General features: G+C 44.2%; 1 protein-coding gene across 1 annotated transcript in view; it reads left to right on the top strand.

The window, feature by feature from the left end:
- Positions 1-15,492, top strand: part of LOC8039848 (mitochondrial sodium/calcium exchanger protein) — a 31,948-nt gene extending 16,456 nt beyond the window's left edge. Inside the window, exons 8-16 of the mRNA XM_029981387.3 lie at positions 423-509; positions 1,128-1,268; positions 2,757-2,947; positions 5,899-6,031; positions 8,035-8,234; positions 9,580-9,655; positions 10,300-10,380; positions 11,179-11,243; positions 14,412-15,492. Of these exons, the coding sequence (XP_029837247.2) occupies positions 423-509; positions 1,128-1,268; positions 2,757-2,947; positions 5,899-6,031; positions 8,035-8,234; positions 9,580-9,655; positions 10,300-10,380; positions 11,179-11,243; positions 14,412-14,591 (1,154 nt within the window). The 3' untranslated portion in view covers positions 14,592-15,492. The remainder of the gene's footprint in view (positions 1-422; positions 510-1,127; positions 1,269-2,756; positions 2,948-5,898; positions 6,032-8,034; positions 8,235-9,579; positions 9,656-10,299; positions 10,381-11,178; positions 11,244-14,411) is intronic.
- Positions 15,493-19,410: the final 3,918 nt, after the last annotated feature.

The raw sequence follows: 19,410 nt of genomic DNA on the forward strand, positions 1-19,410 counted from the left end.
ACACCGCCGATGTGTTGTGCTCCCGCCAAGAACGTTATTACTAAAACTAGTCAACGTAAAGCGTACACAAAGAGTACGTACGTATACACACCAAACCTGACCTTAGCAGGTTTGGGCCTCCCGTGCTATGAAAAAGGTGCCAGTTGCTTACACGCGCACACTGCAATCTATTCAGCATAAACGGACTGCGAGAAGATCGACACTAAGACACGCACGACACAGCGGGTCCCTCGAAGCCCCAAAGCTCACCCCGGAAACGACTGCGTTTGGCATGTTCTATGTCTCGATCTTCTCGAGTCCCTTTATGGTGGATCCTTTTCCGCGCTCTTGGCATTTCACGTTGCAGCTGCCATTTTCGTCCCACGCACCGTAAGCATCGATCTTCTCTAATCTCGTCATCCATCGATCCGTCCCGCCTGCAGGAATGACCTTGCCCGCAACAAAGCATGTTTTCAAAAAGAGACGACCTGTATTCGACGACCCCGAACGGAGTTTTGTTGTACCCATAGGTAAGACCGCCTTTTTAACTTTCTATTAAGAAAAATGTGGCACTTCAGGATGGCAACCGGTGGCTCAGCGGTTCATTTACATCAGTTTCTAAAAACTGAAGTAGGTGCGCACGAGGTGAAGACATAATCTCAGCAAATTCCACAAACACAAAACAAAAAAACAACGAATAAAAAAGCCATAGCGCTGGGATATACGCTAAAACAAAAAGGAAATGCTCAAAAGTTTTTGTTCATGTTATAACAGACATACTCATTTTCTCTCCCTCACTTTATTGCTATCGTTCAGTCATTTTTTTTTTAAATTCAATTGAAGGGCCACGTGTGCTCATATTCTGAACACTAACTAGCCCCACAGTGTTACAAACGCCACTTTTTGTACGCCAAAGGCTATCATATCTCAAACATTTTTTTTTTTGCGGTGAATCTTCTGGATCACCTGCAATATGAGCTTTTTTTTTTCTTTTTAACGCTTTTTGAAATGTTTGCGTAATTTGCGGTTGCGAACACCGCTTGTTGCTGATCGCTGCAGTAAACCAAGACGCTAATAAAAATAATAGTTGAAGATCTCACACGATATTAAACTCGACTTTTTCTTTGTTCTCTATCGCTTGTTTCCAGCGTTTCGTTACGTGGACGCCGACGAACGCCGCGAGCTGGAAATCCCAATCAACAACGACAACAACAACAGCGAAATAGAACCGGACCGAAGCGTTTATTTCATCAATTTGGGAGCCGACTTCCTGGAGGAGGAGGTGGACGGTAAGACCTGCGTTGCTGGAATCTCGAGCCGTTCCACGGACGCTCATATATCCGAGACCCTTCGATGCCACACCGTGAACATTTGCGTGCACGCTCTATCTTCCGTTCATCCCTAAGCTGACAGTGCGATGCAACCAGGTTTTCGTTCGACCAGTGATACGCCCGTCTTTTGCCACGGGATCAGGCTCCCGCTCATCCTACGGCTCAGAGAACGGGGTCAGCAGACGAAACGGAGGCGGTTGATTGGTTCGGCGAGCGCGCGGCTACCCCGCACTGTCAGCTTAGGGATGATCAGAGCATAAGGCCTCTCCATTCGAGCAAGCGGGCAAGTAATGAGTTTCTCTCGCGGCGCGGAACCCCGGGCGCGTTCTGAAATGAATTGCGCCGGACGAGCCAGCCAGCTCGTGATTGCGAGTTGTTGACGGAAAGAAGCGATACTTTAGCAGAGCGTCTGGGTCTAATTTGAACTTTCGGATCCGTTCAAAGTTCGTGTTTCCGAAATCTGATGTTATTTTAGCTTAGGCGAACATTTCTGCGAAAACGCATTCTGTTGATGTTATGGAACTGGCAATTGTCGAAACGTTTTTTTTTTCCTTCTGTTTTACGTGCAATATATATATATATATATATATAACGGGCATGGTGGCGGGAGGCCGAAGGCGTGGGTATATAACTGAGATAACTAATATATATATTTATATATATATATATATATATATATATATATATATATATATATATATATATGTATATATTGCGCGTTTTCACGTTCGTTAATAGGCAAACATGTTTCGAAGAGCTCTGAATGTGCCCATATTCCTGCACTCCGTATAACCTGTTGATTAATGTTCTCCCGTTTTTGAAATATATGATATGAAAGAAAATGAAACGCCATATGAAATATATGGCGTTTCATTTTACGGCTACGATAGTCAGGTCAGGGGAAAGCGTGAAAATATACCAAACCGACTTTCTTTCCTCAACTATCTTCAGTTGCCAATCAAGCAATACACTCTTCTTACTCATATTGTGTTGCAAGAATAAACAAAACACAATTTTTATGTTCGATAATTTAACTTTTTTTTGCCTTTCCGGAAACCTTGAGGCATTGGCCTTGTTGATTTCTACTGTTTTCATGGCAACAGTAGTTATGGGTACCTGCAACATCTAGGTTGAAACAACACACCCAATTTTAGGAGCGGGCACTTATTAAATTGTCTTATTAAGTATGTCGAATGATTTGCTCTTAATCACTGGTTTGGTTAACATTCCAATCCTGATATTGTTCAGATATTCCTTACACTTGTAATAACCTTATAATCCTTAATGAAATCGCTTGCTGCTCGTGTTTCCCTCGTTTATATAGGAATAATCTCATAGGCATATGACATTCGTGCATTAACGTGTTTCTTTTTTTTTTTGGCATTTCTGTTTTAGTTTTTGTAACTTTTGGAAAGTAATTTTATTTATTCCTATGTTTTTCTCTAGTGGATACCCTCACCATTGTAGTGGAGCACCCTTTGAGGCGAGGCTCAAGCGGAGATAAACTGCAGGTCCCAGAGAACTCCAAAAAAAGCTCGAACGCCGTATTCTGGGAAGTTGTTTCCAAGTTGATTTCCGTCAATATTGACGGCGACGTTGAGGAGCCGTTCGTGATTCGCCTTCTGAGCTACTTCAAGGTAGGAACACTCATTGTTGAGGCGTCCTCAACGAAACGGGTTAAGCGTTGAACCGGTCTATCTTGTAATACAGGGAACACATTTGGCATCATCTTTCGCCCTCAAGATTTCCCTAGCTTAGAATTCATTCGATGACTTGTTTCAAGTACCGGTATATTTGTTTGGGAGCCGCTTTATTTTGGCTCGAACAAATGATTCGTATTTTCAAAGGCATAAAAAATATATATGAAGATTGTGGGAACGCATTCTTTCTTGTTTCGGGGCAATAAAAAAATATGTATCAATAATATTGCGAGCAATCAAAGTGTAATAAGATTAAAATGTTCCGGCTATAAAACAAAAACAAGTCTCTCCTTGAATTTCCTACAGAATATGTAGGAATGCATTAGGTTTTTAATCACATAAATTGTTAATAGTCGTGTTTTTCTTTGTATTTGGTTTGTATTAGTATTCTTCGCGTATAACGAGTACGGAGTGTTATTTGCTTGTAACGAGCTGGATTTTGGTTGTGAGTGAGTTTAAATAATGTTACTGGTGCTTAGCTGTTTATGTATGGAGTGACGAACTCTATATTTATATATAATATATTCCACTTGTCAGAACACAACATCTTGTGGTAGGATAGATAAATGAGCTAGTTGGTACATAACTGGATGGAAAGCGCCGAATACACAAGGAAGAATGCTCTGCGATATATTTTTGGCTGAACGGGATAAGGGAATACGTAAGGATATCGAAAGATTGGAGGAATTCAATATGTGTCGATATGTGGATGATTTCTCGGCGCTTGCATCGAAGTCCATTACTGTTAGCAATAACTTAATCAGCGATGGGCGGGATTGTTTTAACTTGAATTCACATGGATCGACGTTCACCCATGAAAGAATGACGAAGGGCAGGCTGCAGTTTTTGGATTTGAGCCTCAACTTCGAAGGGGACCATGTTTGTTGGAAATATAAGCCGCGAACTAAGAAAGGGGTTCTTCCCCCCAGTTCTGCGCAATCCAAACTCGTTAAAAGGAAAAGAGCATCGTGCCTAATGAGAGCCTCGCTGGCAAAATCATGTGACCATGTCGCGGATGAAAGCGTCCTCACGCAGGTGAATCGTCTAAAACGCGGAGGGTACCCCGATCGCTTCTTGGGGGAAGTAGCGGATAACCTTGTCTCCAATATGAAGAGAAAAGATGACGATCATATTCCTTCCAGAGAGAGGGAGACAAACGTCTCTATTGTGCCGATTCGGGCTTTAAAAGGTGAAGGGCTATGTAGGGGTGTCTGTGGCGAGATCTGTAGACACCCTGGAGATATGCTCCAGGAGGTGACGCCGTGTGAGCTCGCAGTTTGAGGGCTGAGTGAGCCATCCCTTCCAGGGGGTGTGGGGTGGGGAGAGTGTGCGGGGGGGGGGGGGGTGTAGGGAGAGGAGGGACTGGGAGCGTGGACACTTCCAGAAGACGTGTTCATTGTTTGGGTAACCTCCGCAGGCAGAACAGGAGGGGTGCCCCGGTAGGTTGAGTATACGGTGTATAATGTGTGGGGTTGGGAGAGGGTCGGTTCGGGCCTGTCGTAGCGTGACAGACTGCGATCGAGAGAGGGAGCGGAATAGGGCAGGGAGGGGTGACCTAGAGAGGAGCAGGCGATGCATGTTTTGTTTTCGGGAGCGACGGAGGACACGTTTTTGGTCCTCAGGCAAATACTGGGTTGGCCAGGAGATCGCAGGCCCCGGAGTGAAATTAACTTGGGCGAGCGCGTTTGCTCGAACGTTATCTGCGATGGCTCCATGGCCAGGTGTCCAGATAATGCCAAGGGACATTTGGGGCATCAGGTCGAGGGTGGCAGTTATGGTGGATAGGGAAAATGGATGGATAGCAAGTGTGTGTAGGTTTCGAATGCTTTGCTGCGAGTCGATTACGGCGATGTGTTGAAGGGGGGAGGGGGAGAGTGTGGAGGGGAGCTTGATGGCATCAGCAATTGCTTGGGTTTCAGCATGAAAGGCGGAGGGGACGTCAGTGTAGTTTTGTGTTTGGGAGATAGGTATGGTGGGGGGAGTAGAGGGCGGTGCGTGCGGTGAGATCGCGGGGGATGAGGTGGGCGTCGGTGTAGATGACTATTCCTTCCAGACAACTAAGTAGACCCGGCGGTGATTCCTTACATTCACAATCTATCGCGCAATCTAAGAAAAAGTCGCGGCTCATTTTGAAGTGCCAGTGGTGTTTTAAGCGCCACACAAGCTGCCTCATCTGTGTTCGAAAATAAACAATCAAACGAGAGAGGGTAAAGTGTGTCAAAAGAAACACGCTAAGCAATACGTGGAGTGTGCAACGTCAGTGGTATCTAACATACCAATGAAGTGCGGGAAATCGTATGTGGGCCAAACAGGGCGTTGCATAAATGAAAGGGCCAGGGAGCATGCCTGGTCAGTGAAACAGTCCTCGTCGGGCAATCTTGCGGTGCACTGTGATAGGTGCCCATGTGGCCCGGAATCGGAGGAAACAACAGTTCTGGGGAAATACACAAACAAAACAGCGCGAGAAATACATGAGGCATTCCGCATAAGAGAGCAAGGGGAGGGCCTGCGTATTAGTGCTCCGTCACTGCACTTAACAAATCAAGAGTTTTTCTTTTTGAGCCAACACCCAGATCGACGATATTAATAGTCAATGTTTGTTTCAGTAAACCTTCAGTTGCGAGTGCGCTTCGTCTCTGTCCCCTTCTTCGTCCTTGTGTATTCGGCGCTTTTCATCCAGTCTTGTGGTACATAGTATGAGTAAATGAACAGGCTACGCACATTGCAAGCTTATAGGCAATTACATTTCTTAAAACACAGTCAAGCATTAACAAAAACATAACTCAGTTAGTACAGTAAATACTGTAGAGTCAGGACAGTCAACATCGCATAAAACATATGTGCCACTTCTCGCGGTCTCTGACAGTCTGCTATTTTTTTTCCGGCAGATCCCTATGTACCTGGTTTTGGCAATCACGACACCCGTGGTTGATATCACCAAGAAGAAGAATAACTGGTGTCGGCCACTGAATGCCTTGCACTGCATCACTGCTCCAGTTTTTGTAACATTCGCTCTCGGAAGTAAGATATATTTCTTTTTTTTTTTCGTGAAAAAATCTGTTTTCATATTTACTTTAATCGATATTACATCTATTTCACTGATGTACTCAACATCAACACGAACTTTCAGACACAAAAGTCGGGACCAATGCAGGAATGCTGTTTCTGTCGATGAGCTCCAGAAGTATGTAATGTGTGGTCGTACTAATATCAACGTAGGAAAACAAACCATGGTCCCGTTACATTATTCAAAACTTGAGGCGTTCCTTCCTTGAATATTAATTAGAAGTTCACAAAGGCAGTGCAGATGCGTAACAGCAAACAAGATCTGCGGCGTCAAAACCGCGCATGCGAAAGAGTTGAGGGGCTTTTTTAGAACTGCCTGCAGTTTACGAATCTGAAATCCAAGAATTTTTCGAGATGTCCGTCATTTTATGCTATCGCTACGGATGAAAGTGTTGACCCCTGTCAATGGGGACAGAGCAACAAAGGGGATCAGGCATCGCCCTCCTGGGGAGCTCTTCTGCTGCTAATTGATATATCGCGCGCCAAGTATGGTTCTCCTTAAGAACTAAACAGTGTGAGAACCGGGGAAACAAACAAATCATCCGCGAGTGTTTATTTCTTCTTTCGGCAATAAAGATGGCCCTCGTGTCTCTAACGCCGTATAGTGTTATGAAGTTGAAAGCTGAGCTAATTTGTAGTCTTTGCGACTGGTGATCAATATCAACGCAAACGATAAGGACAAAGGAGGAATATACACGACCGGAAAAGCAGTGGCTCGCCATCAATTCTTCTTTTTTCTTTACTTATAAAAAAAGAATAAAGAAAATAAAACAAGCAACGCAAAAAACTAATACTTGCGAGTCAGCGCGTGTCCTGTCGTGTATGTTCCTTTTTTTATAATTGTCTTATACGCTGTTCTTCATCACCATTTACCATATAGTGTTATAAAGAAGGTCCTTGTCTCTAGGACTTCGAGGAAGACATTCCCCTCCAATCAGCCAGACTGTCCAGAGTACGACGGAAAAATGCCCGATTGACAGCTAACAAAGATGACCAGTCCTTTGTCGGACACCACAAACACTTTGTATGTCGCGCACTCTTAGAAATAGGAGGTGTTTAGGGGTACACCGTTTGTCCCATACGTAACATCCCAAAACTACATGCGGACGTTCACTCCACTGACGTCGAGCTGGGGATACCAACTTTTACGAGCGGATTGATAGCTGTTGGAAACGACGCACTGAATAGCTACTGTGCGCATCAAAATCTAGAGAAAAAAAATCAATGAGGTTTTGCCGCAGGGAGAAAAAAAAAACTAGATTGGCTTACTGAAGCCTGCGATGCGTGCATTAGTTATTTTAATAAGCTGTATCGGTCTACTATCAAGCCGCTCTTGAAAGGTTGTATCGCCTGTTCGACGTCTGTAGACTGAACGTCGAAATGTAGTTTTGGGGGTGTAACATATGGGACAAGGGGTGTACCCCTATATACTCCCAATTTCTTAGAGTGAGTGATCAATAAACAGGCTTTTTATGAGCTCAAAGTAAAAGTTGATATTGGAAGGTTTCAGGCGATTATGAGAAGCCCCAGAACGATGGCGGTTGTTCTGCAAATGGATATCGAACATTTGATAATCGACTTAGACGTTGCTCTGACGAAGCATAGTCTCTCAGCGAAGCGTCAGCTGTCATTGTCCCGTTTCCCAAGAGATATTTTATGTGATTAGCGCAAGGGCATCGTTAAAGTGATGTTTATTTTTGAAAACGACATAAACGAGATATTTTGCGACGTCACAAAAGAAGGGTTGGGTTAGCTTTCGTGAAAGAGACACTGGATGTGCTAAAACGGCTGCAAAAAATGAAAACCCCAACACGACCTTGGACAATCTCAAGGTTACACAGGAGCGTATTTTGACCGCGATTCCAGATTGATGTAGCGTGTACCAATTCAGGACGCACCAGGGTCCTGAGTAAAAGCGTCATCGAGCCCGAGCTCATTGTGCTGTCTAAACGCCGCAGTGGGACTGGAAATGGCCGGAGGCGTCGTTCCCATCGTCGCCATTGTGGCCGCCGTGGGAGCCATTCTTGGTTCGGCTGTCCTGCTCACGTCCAAGAACGACGAGGCCCCCAAGTACCACTCGGCCTTCGCGTACGCTGGCTTCTTTGTCGGTGTCGTCTGGATCTACGTGATTTCAATGGAGATCGTCGTCCTCCTTCAGGTGCGCTCGTTTTCATTTCGTTCCCTTGGCAACGGCGCCTGCCAGGCGTCTCCGCGTGGTGTGCTTGCCACGTCCAAAAACTGGTCCCTCTGCTTCCGTCTGGAGAAGTCAGACAAGTGTCATGGTGTCGCCGGCCGCGATCCTGGCAGTGCCACAGCTGAGGTGGTAGATGTTTCAGACGCATCTTCTGTTGCAGGTCGCTATTCAGCGTAACAGTTCGCAGAAGCCACGCCCCGTCAGTTAGTAGCTGGGACGGTGCGACGACAGCGACGCTCGCGTTCGCTTGCACTTCTTACCGGGACTTGTAGCGCCAACCGCCAGGGATTGTGTTACCCGACAGAGTGACACTCCGGCCTCATTGACGACCTTTGCTGCCACATCGGGATTTTGGACGTATGGGCGTGATATTACCAGTCGCAGACGCCTTCCAAGCAGAGTACCTTTGCTAGTGGTGTGTGAGTCTGGGTGTGCTCGATATAGCTACGCGTTTTTTTGTTTTTGTTTTTTCTGGCATGATAGGGGAAGCGAATTCGTGTAGACTTCAGCGTGTTTTAGAAAAGCGTACGCAAAAGTTTTGCATAAGCAAAACAAACATAGCGTTATCGCTGCTGACCGTGTTTTGAATTGGCGCATAGAACGACGATATTTCATTGCGCACGTAAAATACTTTCTTAAGCCTTTTTCTTTTTTTTTTTAGCTCGCTAGTTTTGCTGACATAAATGACGATACCTTGGCCTTCTCATCAGCTCAAAATATGTCGCATATTGTTAATATTTTATTCATTGTGGTGACATCAAAAATTCCATCCGTAACCACTGCTGTGTCGAGAGTAAAGAGCAAATCCAGATTGATAATATAATAGCAGCTTTCAAACACCAGCATAGCCCATAGACTCAATCATAATTGCAATTCTGACACTGGCACAGACATACCCTTGTTTAAACGCTGCACATTTCGTGTCGGTTGGTAACGGACATTAGTCAAGCAGTAGAAATGTCATGCAATCAATTTAGGTTGTCACAGTTCAGCGTGAAATCTTTTATTAAATGAACACGGCCAAACAAAGGTGGCCATTGTCGCGTACAGCTTTGACAGCTTAAGAAAATGCTGAACGTGCCGAGGTCCGAGCACTTTTATCGCTCTGCGGTCAATGAGATTGTGGAATATAAGAACAACGAATCACGAAGCATGAACAGAATACTGTTCATGCTCGGCGTTTCTTAAACGTTCAACGTCTATAGGTGCACTTTTTCTCTCAAGTATTTTGTCGTGTTTTTATTTTGATACGCGGTGGTGTGCCCGTTTCACTAAAGCTTGGCACGTGTTTGTTATTTCTTACCAACAGGCCGTTGGGCTTGTGTTCAACATCAGTGACACCATTCTGGGACTCACGATCCTTGCATGGGGTAATGGACTTCTTGGTAAGTAGATTTGTATAAACGTTGCTGGATTTAGTTGACCCTGTATACTCAGAAACTAACTTCAGCAACGAATTTATTGCGATGTCTTGAAAAATAGTGGTTACATGATATCCTGAGGTTTCCGCGGTTCATGGTACATTCGCAAGACGGCGTCTTTCTCCGAGGAGGATATTAAACGACATCGAGTGTTTATGTCGCGTGCGCCGCGTCGTGGACCTTCGCTAATCACCCGAGCTTGCGGGGAAACCGCGTAGAATATGCGACCTGCCTAAAGAACAACTGTCGTCCCGTCGGAGTGACCGCCCCCTTCCCCCCTCATTTCTGGGAAAGAATATGGTAAACAGCATTTAGCTATGGGGTTCCTTTGTTACATTCTTCTCTTCCCTGTCTTTTGTTCTACGAGTCCCGAAAATCAGAAACACGTTCAAGAAAGCCACGACGCCGCCGACTGAACTACATGCGACTCCGTCCGGCGAATGCTCGCTCGAATTTTCTTCACCACTTCCTCCTCGCGGCCTTTCCTCCTCTGAGGTATATGACGTACTAGGTTTTCTCCGAAGATAATTATATGTCGTGTGAATACACCATTCTTATTTGTGCAAATTAACACGACACTAATTTCTCTTCTTTTTCTGTTTTTTTAGATTTCTTGGCCAACTTGAACATCGCGCGAAAAGGCTACCCACGAATGTCCATTTCCGCCTGCTTCGGGACACCTTGCTTGAGTATCCTTTTTTACGAAACAAGAAGTGTTTAAGGAAAACAATTACTGATGGTTCCGCGCGTAACATTTGTGTGTAGCAACAGAAATACCAAAACCCTTTTGCCAAAGTTGCCCAACAAAAAAGACAGGTGCGCCAATCGCTCGGGCGAGGATCGTCTCGCGATTCGGCCCATAAAACGAAGTATCCTATGTTAGCCGACAGTAGCAACACGCTCTACTTCATCGAGCGAACAAGAGTGGTGGTGAAGAGTCAAAGGGAGAGAACAGCTCGCGACAGATGCGGCGCTGCTGTCGACGTTCAGGTGATATTCCCCACTGCGTCAACTTCTCCGGAAATTACTTGGTAGAGCGAATCACTGCAATCTACGGAGCGAGTCCAGCCAATGACGAGGCTGCAAATATGTGTATACCTTTACAGCGGTTGGCTCTCCCAGGGGTTTCGCGGGAAAGTAGACGACGTCAACTTTTCAGAGTGGGCTCTATAGGCCATTACGAGGGATTGCTTGTCGGGCAAAGTGAGCGATTGTCACACTTCTAGCCCTCCATGACACAGCTTCCATGCTATCAGTATGCGGAGAAGCATAGTGTGCAGCCATCATGATGCAGAGTTGTCACCACGCAACGCACGCGTTCTCTTTCAGAACCGGGAATACTGTAGAGAAACAAATAGCTTACATTTGCTGCTCATTGTAAGGGCGGTAGTTTATAGTAGTGTACCTTGCATGGGGAGTTACTCTGGTATTCACCATAACGGCTGTCAACTGAAACTTTGATGTTATGATCCTTAACCTATGATCAGCTCTTCTTTTGGGAGTCGGCATCCCCTCACTGGTCCAACTCGCTGGTACAGGAAACGTGCTGGTGGTAAGTTCATTACACAATTCTTGGTTTGGAAGTCAGTTAGTGCATAACCTCAAAACAATAAATAACGTTTACGGTGTTCTATTTTAACAGGCATGCGTAAAAAGCTGGTTCAATGTTGACCGAGACTTTTGTGCGTAAAAATTCGCAGAACAAGTGTAGCAAAATATAGCTTGCCAAGAACGTCAAGGTAATCCTTATTTCATATCCTGCGCCCGGAGTGACGTATTTGACGCATGCGCAGTAAGTAGATGCAGCTATTATGGCGGCGGACCATGCGTGTGGAGCTCTGGAGAAGCGGTGCCTAACAAATATTTGTGGTAAAGAAGAAAGTTAAAACGGATGCAATTTTTGAAAGATTGCATTTGCAGTGTGAGGGAGACACGACGTCACGGCCAGGACTGTAAGAATGTTGTCAACAGTTTGTCGAAAGACAAAATCCGATGACATATTAACCACACGGGCACGTTGGTCCGTCTACAGTGACGCGACCCAATTCTATTTAAGTATAAAAATCTAAACCAGGGAGCTGCCAAGACGATCAAATCAGCGGTGTCCTGAAGCTGCTCGAGGAATAGTTTGAAAACAAAACACAGTTCCGAACTAGCCGGGTTCTTTATTTGCTGTCTGTATAAAAGTCCCGGTGAACATTGAACCACCTTCGTACGCGCATCAGTGTGTATCTCGTCATTAATGCCGGGACACCGGAAACAAACATGAATCAAGCATGTGAAGGTGGCAAACAGTTATATTAAGAACGCGACAAAAACAACCAAAGGTTGTCTACTTATTTAGGCTTTTGAGAAAGCCTAAATAAGGAAAGCTTTATTTACGCTTTCCCAATACGTGAAGAAATTTAAAAAGAAATGATATTAATGCGATAGCGTTAGAACCTCGTGTCGCAGAAAGCCGGCCTCGGTGGTGTGACCATCCTGACTGGTCGAAAGGTCATGACGTCACAGCCACATGACCTCGCACGGGAATTTTAAACACCCCAAAACGCTCACGTGAAACGTGACGTCACGCGTGGAATGAAAGTGATTAAAACATGGCATGTAATGCGAATCAGAGGTCGCCGCAGGACTAAAATGGCTTCACTTTGTAAAGTAATATATTTGCCTTTAAGAGAAAATTTTCAAGAATGTTAGGCGAGATTCGCATTCACGAGCCTTCGGTTGCAAGCCAGCCACGCTACTGCCTAGACCACGCAAGGCACGCTTGCATGGCAAATGACAAGGCGATGCGAACGAGGCATAATAACTTTATCGCGTTCCACTCTTAGAGGTGAAGCTTAAGAGTTCTCAAAGTTTCAAAGTAGTTCATCAGATTTTTAGGTTACTAACTATTCAGACACCTTAATATAAGCAGTGCCCAGATAGCGACGAGGTTTTACTGATTCTGCTGGATCTTCCTTCGCCGGAACTTTAAAGCGGGTCCGGCTGAGCGGAACTAAGTCATGTACGTGTGCTGTCTATCCTCGTGACATCCCCCTCCCCGCTTTGAAAATCTTGAAACGGCGGAGGCTCCAGAGCCACGCCGGCTAAGACGTAAGGGTCTGTAGGACTTTCATCTCTGTCATCCCAGGCGACTACACTTGCGAGCGAGATGGTTAATGTCACAGCTTATGTGAAAAACGTTAATACTCGAAAAGGTTCATCGTTATTTTGCACATTTACGCCTTTGCTGCGACTGTTATTTTGTATCTACAGCCAATCAAGATTCTGTACGACGTTACTTTGTTTCGCACAAAACTGAATTCATGTAACTTATCAGTCGGAATCGCGTTGTAGAAGTGGATGCCCCGCTTTAACACCTTTCATCTGGAGTCTTTTCTACGTTCTTTTCTAACTTTTTATTTTTTAATTAAACGATCGAACGGAAGGAGCACCCTCAACCATTATATCTATAGAAACACTAACAGAGTGAGAACGGTAGGGTGTATCATTCGAACGCCCGTTCTGCAGCGTGCGCTTTGTGCCATCTGCCGTGCCTTGGCTGCGCGCGCGCGAGTTTGAGGCTGAAGAGACGCTGAAGAATTGTCGAAGGTAGGCGGCTCGTGGCGGAGGCGGAACAAGTAAAGCTCTTCTCGGGTGTTCCCACATTATCAGTGACTATACGGAGCGCAAATCGTCTGCTTCTTGCGCAGCAGTTCCGGTGACGCCAAGCTCTGATTGGCTTTGATTGAAAGGGTAGACCTCAATGCTAAATGCCTTGAGGTCTACCCTCAAGGCATTCGTCATCGCAGCCCCTGTGCAAGAAACAGACGAACTTGCGCCCCGCATAGGTCATGCATTCTCTGTTGAGCTACCAATGCAACCGTTTTAGTATTGTTTTGTGTATCATTCACTGTTAAAGCAAGTAACGGCTATTCACTTGGAGCCGAACTTTCGTTGACTGTTAATTTCCTACCAATGACCTCTATAACAATTGCTGGATCGCCTTTGCCCACTCCGCAAATGCGACCACTGACGGCCATCTTTTTGGTAGAGTTATATTACCTCTAGCCAAGGTACAGCTGCTGCAGCCACTATTATCCATCCATGGCAGACAGCATTGTTGCAGTTGTGGTGGCAGGCTACCATCAAAATAGCGTGGGTGATATTTCGTGCTTTATTGAAATTGTTTGACGAAACATATTTTTGAAACCCGGCGTGAGCAGTAGCCCCATCTTTGAAGGCCCGGTGAAAGTTTTAGGAAATCGCAGCACCAGGGAAAAGCAGCACCGCATGCATCGAAAGTGGCATCGAAAGAAACATCGAAAGCAGACGCCGGTACGGAGTCTGCTTTCGCTACGAGCTGCGTGGCCTTCCCACGGTGCTGCGCTTTCGTAGAACTTTCGCAGGTCCTCAAAGGTGAGGCTACCGTTCACGCCAGGTTTCAAGAATCTGCTTGGTCGAAAAACTTCAATCAAGCACGAAATATCACCCACGGTAAAGTGTACTAGATCCACGGCTATTTTATGGCAGCCTGTCGCCATTGTGCTGTCCGCCATATTACTATGATGGCTAGAGATAATATAACTCTACCTAAAAGATGGCCGACCGTGGCCGCATTCCCGTCGATAGGTGGAGCTGGTCAAACGCGATCCAGCAAATAGACATAGAGATCAGTGATTTGTACGGAGCAACGTGTGGTAATTATTTTGCTATGTGTCTTTTTTGTTTCTTACAGCTGCAGTATTCCAAACTGATCACAGTCCTGTTCTCCGGGCTCGCAGCGAGTCTAGTGTCATCTCTGGTCACAATGACAGCGTTGAAGTTCCACAGCAGGCGCTTCTACGGAGGTTACCTCCTCGCCCTGTACTTCACTTTCCTGGTGATCGCCGTTCTCGTCGAATCCGAATTTATCTGAACAAAACGGCGAAAACTAGGAGAGAATTCCTAGAAGGGTGACATCTTGAAACAATTGGTATCTGCTCGCACGTTGGCACGTCAATGGCTGTAACGCTGTGCGCGTCTGGAGTCAAGCTCAATCTAATAGACGTGTTCTCTGCTGTAACGCTTTGCGCGTCTCGAGTCAAGCTCAATCTAATAGACGCGTTATTTGATGGGTGCTGACCGACACAGCTGTCAAATGGCGAAGCGACCTAGTCGAAACTGCCTTTACACAAGCTCCTTCCTGAAAGAAAGCATAATATACTTTACATATTCAGCCCACTTTTATTATTCGCTTGATATGGCGTTCCCCGTGTTGGGCTGAAGCCAATTCGCTTTTGAATTGCTTCATTCTTTCTTTGCTCCTTGTTTTTTGTTCGCGAGAAAATAACAGAAAGCAGAAAAGAAGAAAAACGGCATTGGAAACGGGTGTATGGCCCGTGCGGTTTTTAGAACACTAATACCAGCTGTTGTTTCTTTTTTCTTTTTTTTTTTTAGATGGGGGGGGGGGGGAATACGTTTGGACGCCATTCGGATTGCATCATAGGGCCCCGAACAAACTTCAACTGCAATGAAGCAGTATGAACCCAATTCGTTGTAGCGAATAAAAAAAAACGCATTTTCTTAACAAACGTTGGAACGTATTTAGCAAAGCAAAAAACAAAAGACCTTCTGAGGACGCTGACCGCGTAGAATGACTGCATTTTCTGTCATTCGTCAGAGTCAATGTATTTATGGCCGCGTACGTATTTAAATTATTTATATATTTGCAAGAATCCTCGTTTTCACTTTCTTCGCTGCTTTAGATTATTGCCAATATTGTGTTGGCAGTACGCTTAACACTGTATTTATTGAATAAATTATATTTTGAGTTATCATTGATTGTCTGCTTCATTGTAGTTGTCAAAATCTTCTCTTTCAAAAATAATGTAACGTTATAAATGGCGTATTTGAATAAGTTGGTCGACCTCAGGCCTATCATGGCCTGACCTTTTCATAAGATATATACGGAGGATTATGGCCATACCCCCTGGTATGGCAACTGGGTCATTTATGCGTCGTATTCGACCACAAGAAATACAGCATTGCTAAATTAAAATAAATCGCGAAATACAGAACTCAATCGCTATCTTACTCTAGTCGTTGGCACGTTAAGAAACACAGAGAGTGGCTTATCATGCTTGTGCTTCTTTGGGTTTCGTTTTTCAACGTTTTTATGGGCTGCTGAAGCAATCTCAATAGGGACTTTTACTAGATTGCTCCAATAACTCTTATAACAACATGCAATTGTCCGCCGACGCCTTAGCTTATGCATCACATCGTTGTCGGGTATCGTATACGGATTTATCGGAACGGTTTACTAAAACTCCGTATAAACTTTGATATTGTAAGAAAATATGCTCGGAACTCGTTAAGCTCTGCGTTTCTTCAGCTGTCAGTAAAACTTTTGCCTTCACTAATAACAGGTTCTATGACTCTTTTCCAAAACAGATACGGTAGAACGCTCTACACATTAAGCTCCTCTAGAGTACAGGCTTTTCTTGATTTCAGATTAGGGGAAGGAAATGCATCGTGTTGAAATTTACGACTTTGAGGCTACCTTTCTAGCACTCGCGAAGTGATACGAAAAATCACAACTCTACAAAATAAGCTCTTAATCAACTTTTTGTTAAAAAAAAGCCAGACTTTTTTACTCTGCTATGAAGTCATGCTTGCGATCTCAGATAGCCACAAGTTACTATAGAACTGGTGCAGACTGCTGGAGTATGTTTCAATGTATATATAAAACAAGATATGTTTAATTTACTCAAATGAAAATCGGTACGTGTTGCAACATTCTATCTTTTTTTTTTTTAGTTAGCTAAAGTTCTGCTAGATCATCATAGCATCTAGGGTTTATTTTGGATATGAACGCATGCCAGGGGATCTGTCTGCCTGAGAGCGACACTTACGTCGAACAAATTAATTTGAGTCAGGAACATTTTTTGAATTGAGAGTAATCTTTAAGATTAGCGGAAATTTTTTTTTTTCGCATAACGAATATAGTGTTAACAAATATTTAACGGAGTAGCGGGTTAACGAATAACATGTACACATTAAGAAAAGATTCCTCGTCCGTGCTTGTCATTTTGAGTATCTTCATAACGGGTTTTATCAGAATGAGTATATTAAAGACATGTAATTGAAATGCCCTAAAATTGTAAATGGACCACTAAATTCCTAGAATTACAATTCCTGAGATTCTGGTTACCGGGGATACGAAATGCAGAGGTCCGGGCACCCAAAAGTGTGCTATGATTGTAATTGTTTTCAAATGGCCTAAGGCAATTTCGACAAAAACCTTGAGACCGGCACCTAATTATTAAAACAATTAGCACCCGTTGCGGGCACCTGTATGGTGCCAGGGTAGTGGCCGCCAGGGTGCGGACCCAGTACGTGCCACACGTGTACGAATGGCAACAACCAAGGAGGCGTTAAGCCGGCAACAACAGGCCACCACATCAAGCAACAGAGGACTCTTCTTCGTCGAATACCCACGATGGACAGTCGAATACATCAATATTTTATTGATCTTCCTCTCCTTCGAACATTAAAAGCAGCGATTTTATTTGTAGATCCTGTCTTTGTGTTGTTCCTCGGGGTCTGACATGCAGAAAAACACCCTTGCCACATTTTCAATCTATTTTTAAAACAAAAACGGGGTAGCATCGCGCAATGCTGATGTCGAAGGGAAATGAACACTTAAAGTTTGGAAATTCTGGACACAACTCCTAACCCTTCATTGATGAGATATAAAAAAATATCCTTAAAAAAATTATTTTTTAAGATAGCAATGTTTTCTAAAATCAAATAAAACAGCAAAGCTAGAATTTCAAACAAAATCGTAATGTAAGCTTGCAGTTTGCCTGGGGCAACACAAGGCAAAAGTCCGAAAATGGCTCCCTTGCGTAACCTCTATGAATCACTATAAAATGTAATCATTATCTGCGCATACGATAGCATCAAGTAAAACGGTCAACTGTCGGAAAATATTAGTGTTAAGAGAAAATAAACTAATCCATATTTTTCGCCATCGACGTCCTTGCTTTCCGCGTATTTGCGCGCCAAACATATTTTTCTAGCGAACTATTTTCGGATCTTTTCACTAGATGGCGTTGTAGTTTCGGTCATCAGGACTTTTACCACACTGGTAGATTAAAAAAAAAAGTTAAGCCGAAACTATTAAACAACAAAAATTTCTTATGTGGTTCGTTGCCTGTAGGCAACACTCGTCAACAGAGTGTGCGCTAGCGCTTGTACTTTCTTTAACTTCGAATTATTCAGTGACGTTTGTAACGACTGAAGTAACGCGTATGCACCGGAACACACTGTTTAGAAACAAGCCCGCGTCTGCACAACGCGTGGGGAGAAGCCAGATTCGCGAAACATGAAGCATCTGCCAGTGTGCAGTGACGACAGCAGCGCCACCCTAGTGGCGTGACGTCAGAGGGTTAAGTTGTTGTTTTCGCCGCACCTGTTGCGACGCGACGAATATTTAGAAGAACAATCATACTGTGAGCTGGAGCAGCAGCCCTCGCCTTGCTATGCACGGAGGACAGCACGAAGAAGGTGCTACGCCCGGTCGAGCTCCAGCGAGGAGACATGACCGGACGAATCTTTTGCCCAAAGAGAGATTCTTTTTTATCCTACATTGGAAAATTTTTATATATATATTGAGTACATTAGTGCGCATGTATTTGTGTATATTTCTGGGCCTGTTTGTGCGCGTCTTGGTGCCTGAATGCCGAATGTATTTGATATCAACTACCTCATCATACGAGAATGCTTTTTTGGATGCTGCCAAATAAATTAATAAATTGTTGAGTGTTGCAACCCCTCAAAACAATTAGTATTCCATCCTCCTTCTTGTACTGCTGAGTCAAACCTTCTTAGGTAAACGTTTTCATTATTTCATAAAATTACGAAAGTAGACCTCATATACACGTTCACGCGTATTGTCACAGGCATTTTTCCACACACCAGCGACATCTACACGCGAGGAGCGGAGGAACTGCCTGAATACGATGTCACAATACATGTAGCGCACGTTTATGCCACAAACACCGTTCCGTAGCACTGATTTAATAAAACAAATTGTGCGATATAAGCAGGTACTTAACGCAACAAAAAAATTAATAGGGCGCCTTATATGCAGATAACCAACTCTGCATAGCGGTAATAGAAGCTGTTTCCATTTCAACCTTGATTATGCAAAACAGATACGGAAATGTTGATCTAACTTTTCCGCATACCCAATTTTTTTTTTAACCTTGCGATCATTTTATGCTAATATTAATCTGGTTGACATCTACATAACTGCGTCATGACATGCTTTCATGTGCATTGATGCAGTCCCATTTGTTCATTCCTACTTGAGACGACATTTTGGGATTATGCCAATCACGTAGGAGGTCTACATTGAAAGGCGCTATTCGGACTCATTACCGTTTTATTCGGTGCTGGGTATTATCTCGAGGCTTTATGAACGTAGTACTAGAATTATTTGTCTTATCCTGGTGTACTCGGGATCCTGCAGAGAAACGCACGATTATTTTATAGGGCGTTATTACACTTACCTAAATGGTCAATTATAACTTTAACATAAAACAAGGAAAAAGCGATGAATTGTTTCCGTGTATATTTTTATATGTAGCAACCTATCCCAGGTAGCACCGAGTTCTGGGCCAAAACTTGGCTTTTGTCTGGAAGTTTAGGGTATTGAAAAGCCCGAAGAAGCCAAAGTAGAGCCAAACCTC

Source organism: Ixodes scapularis, unplaced genomic scaffold (genome assembly GCF_016920785.2).
Source record: "Ixodes scapularis isolate PalLabHiFi unplaced genomic scaffold, ASM1692078v2 PGA_scaffold1__304_contigs__length_218370807, whole genome shotgun sequence".
Classification (NCBI taxonomy): Eukaryota; Metazoa; Arthropoda; class Arachnida; order Ixodida; family Ixodidae; genus Ixodes; species Ixodes scapularis.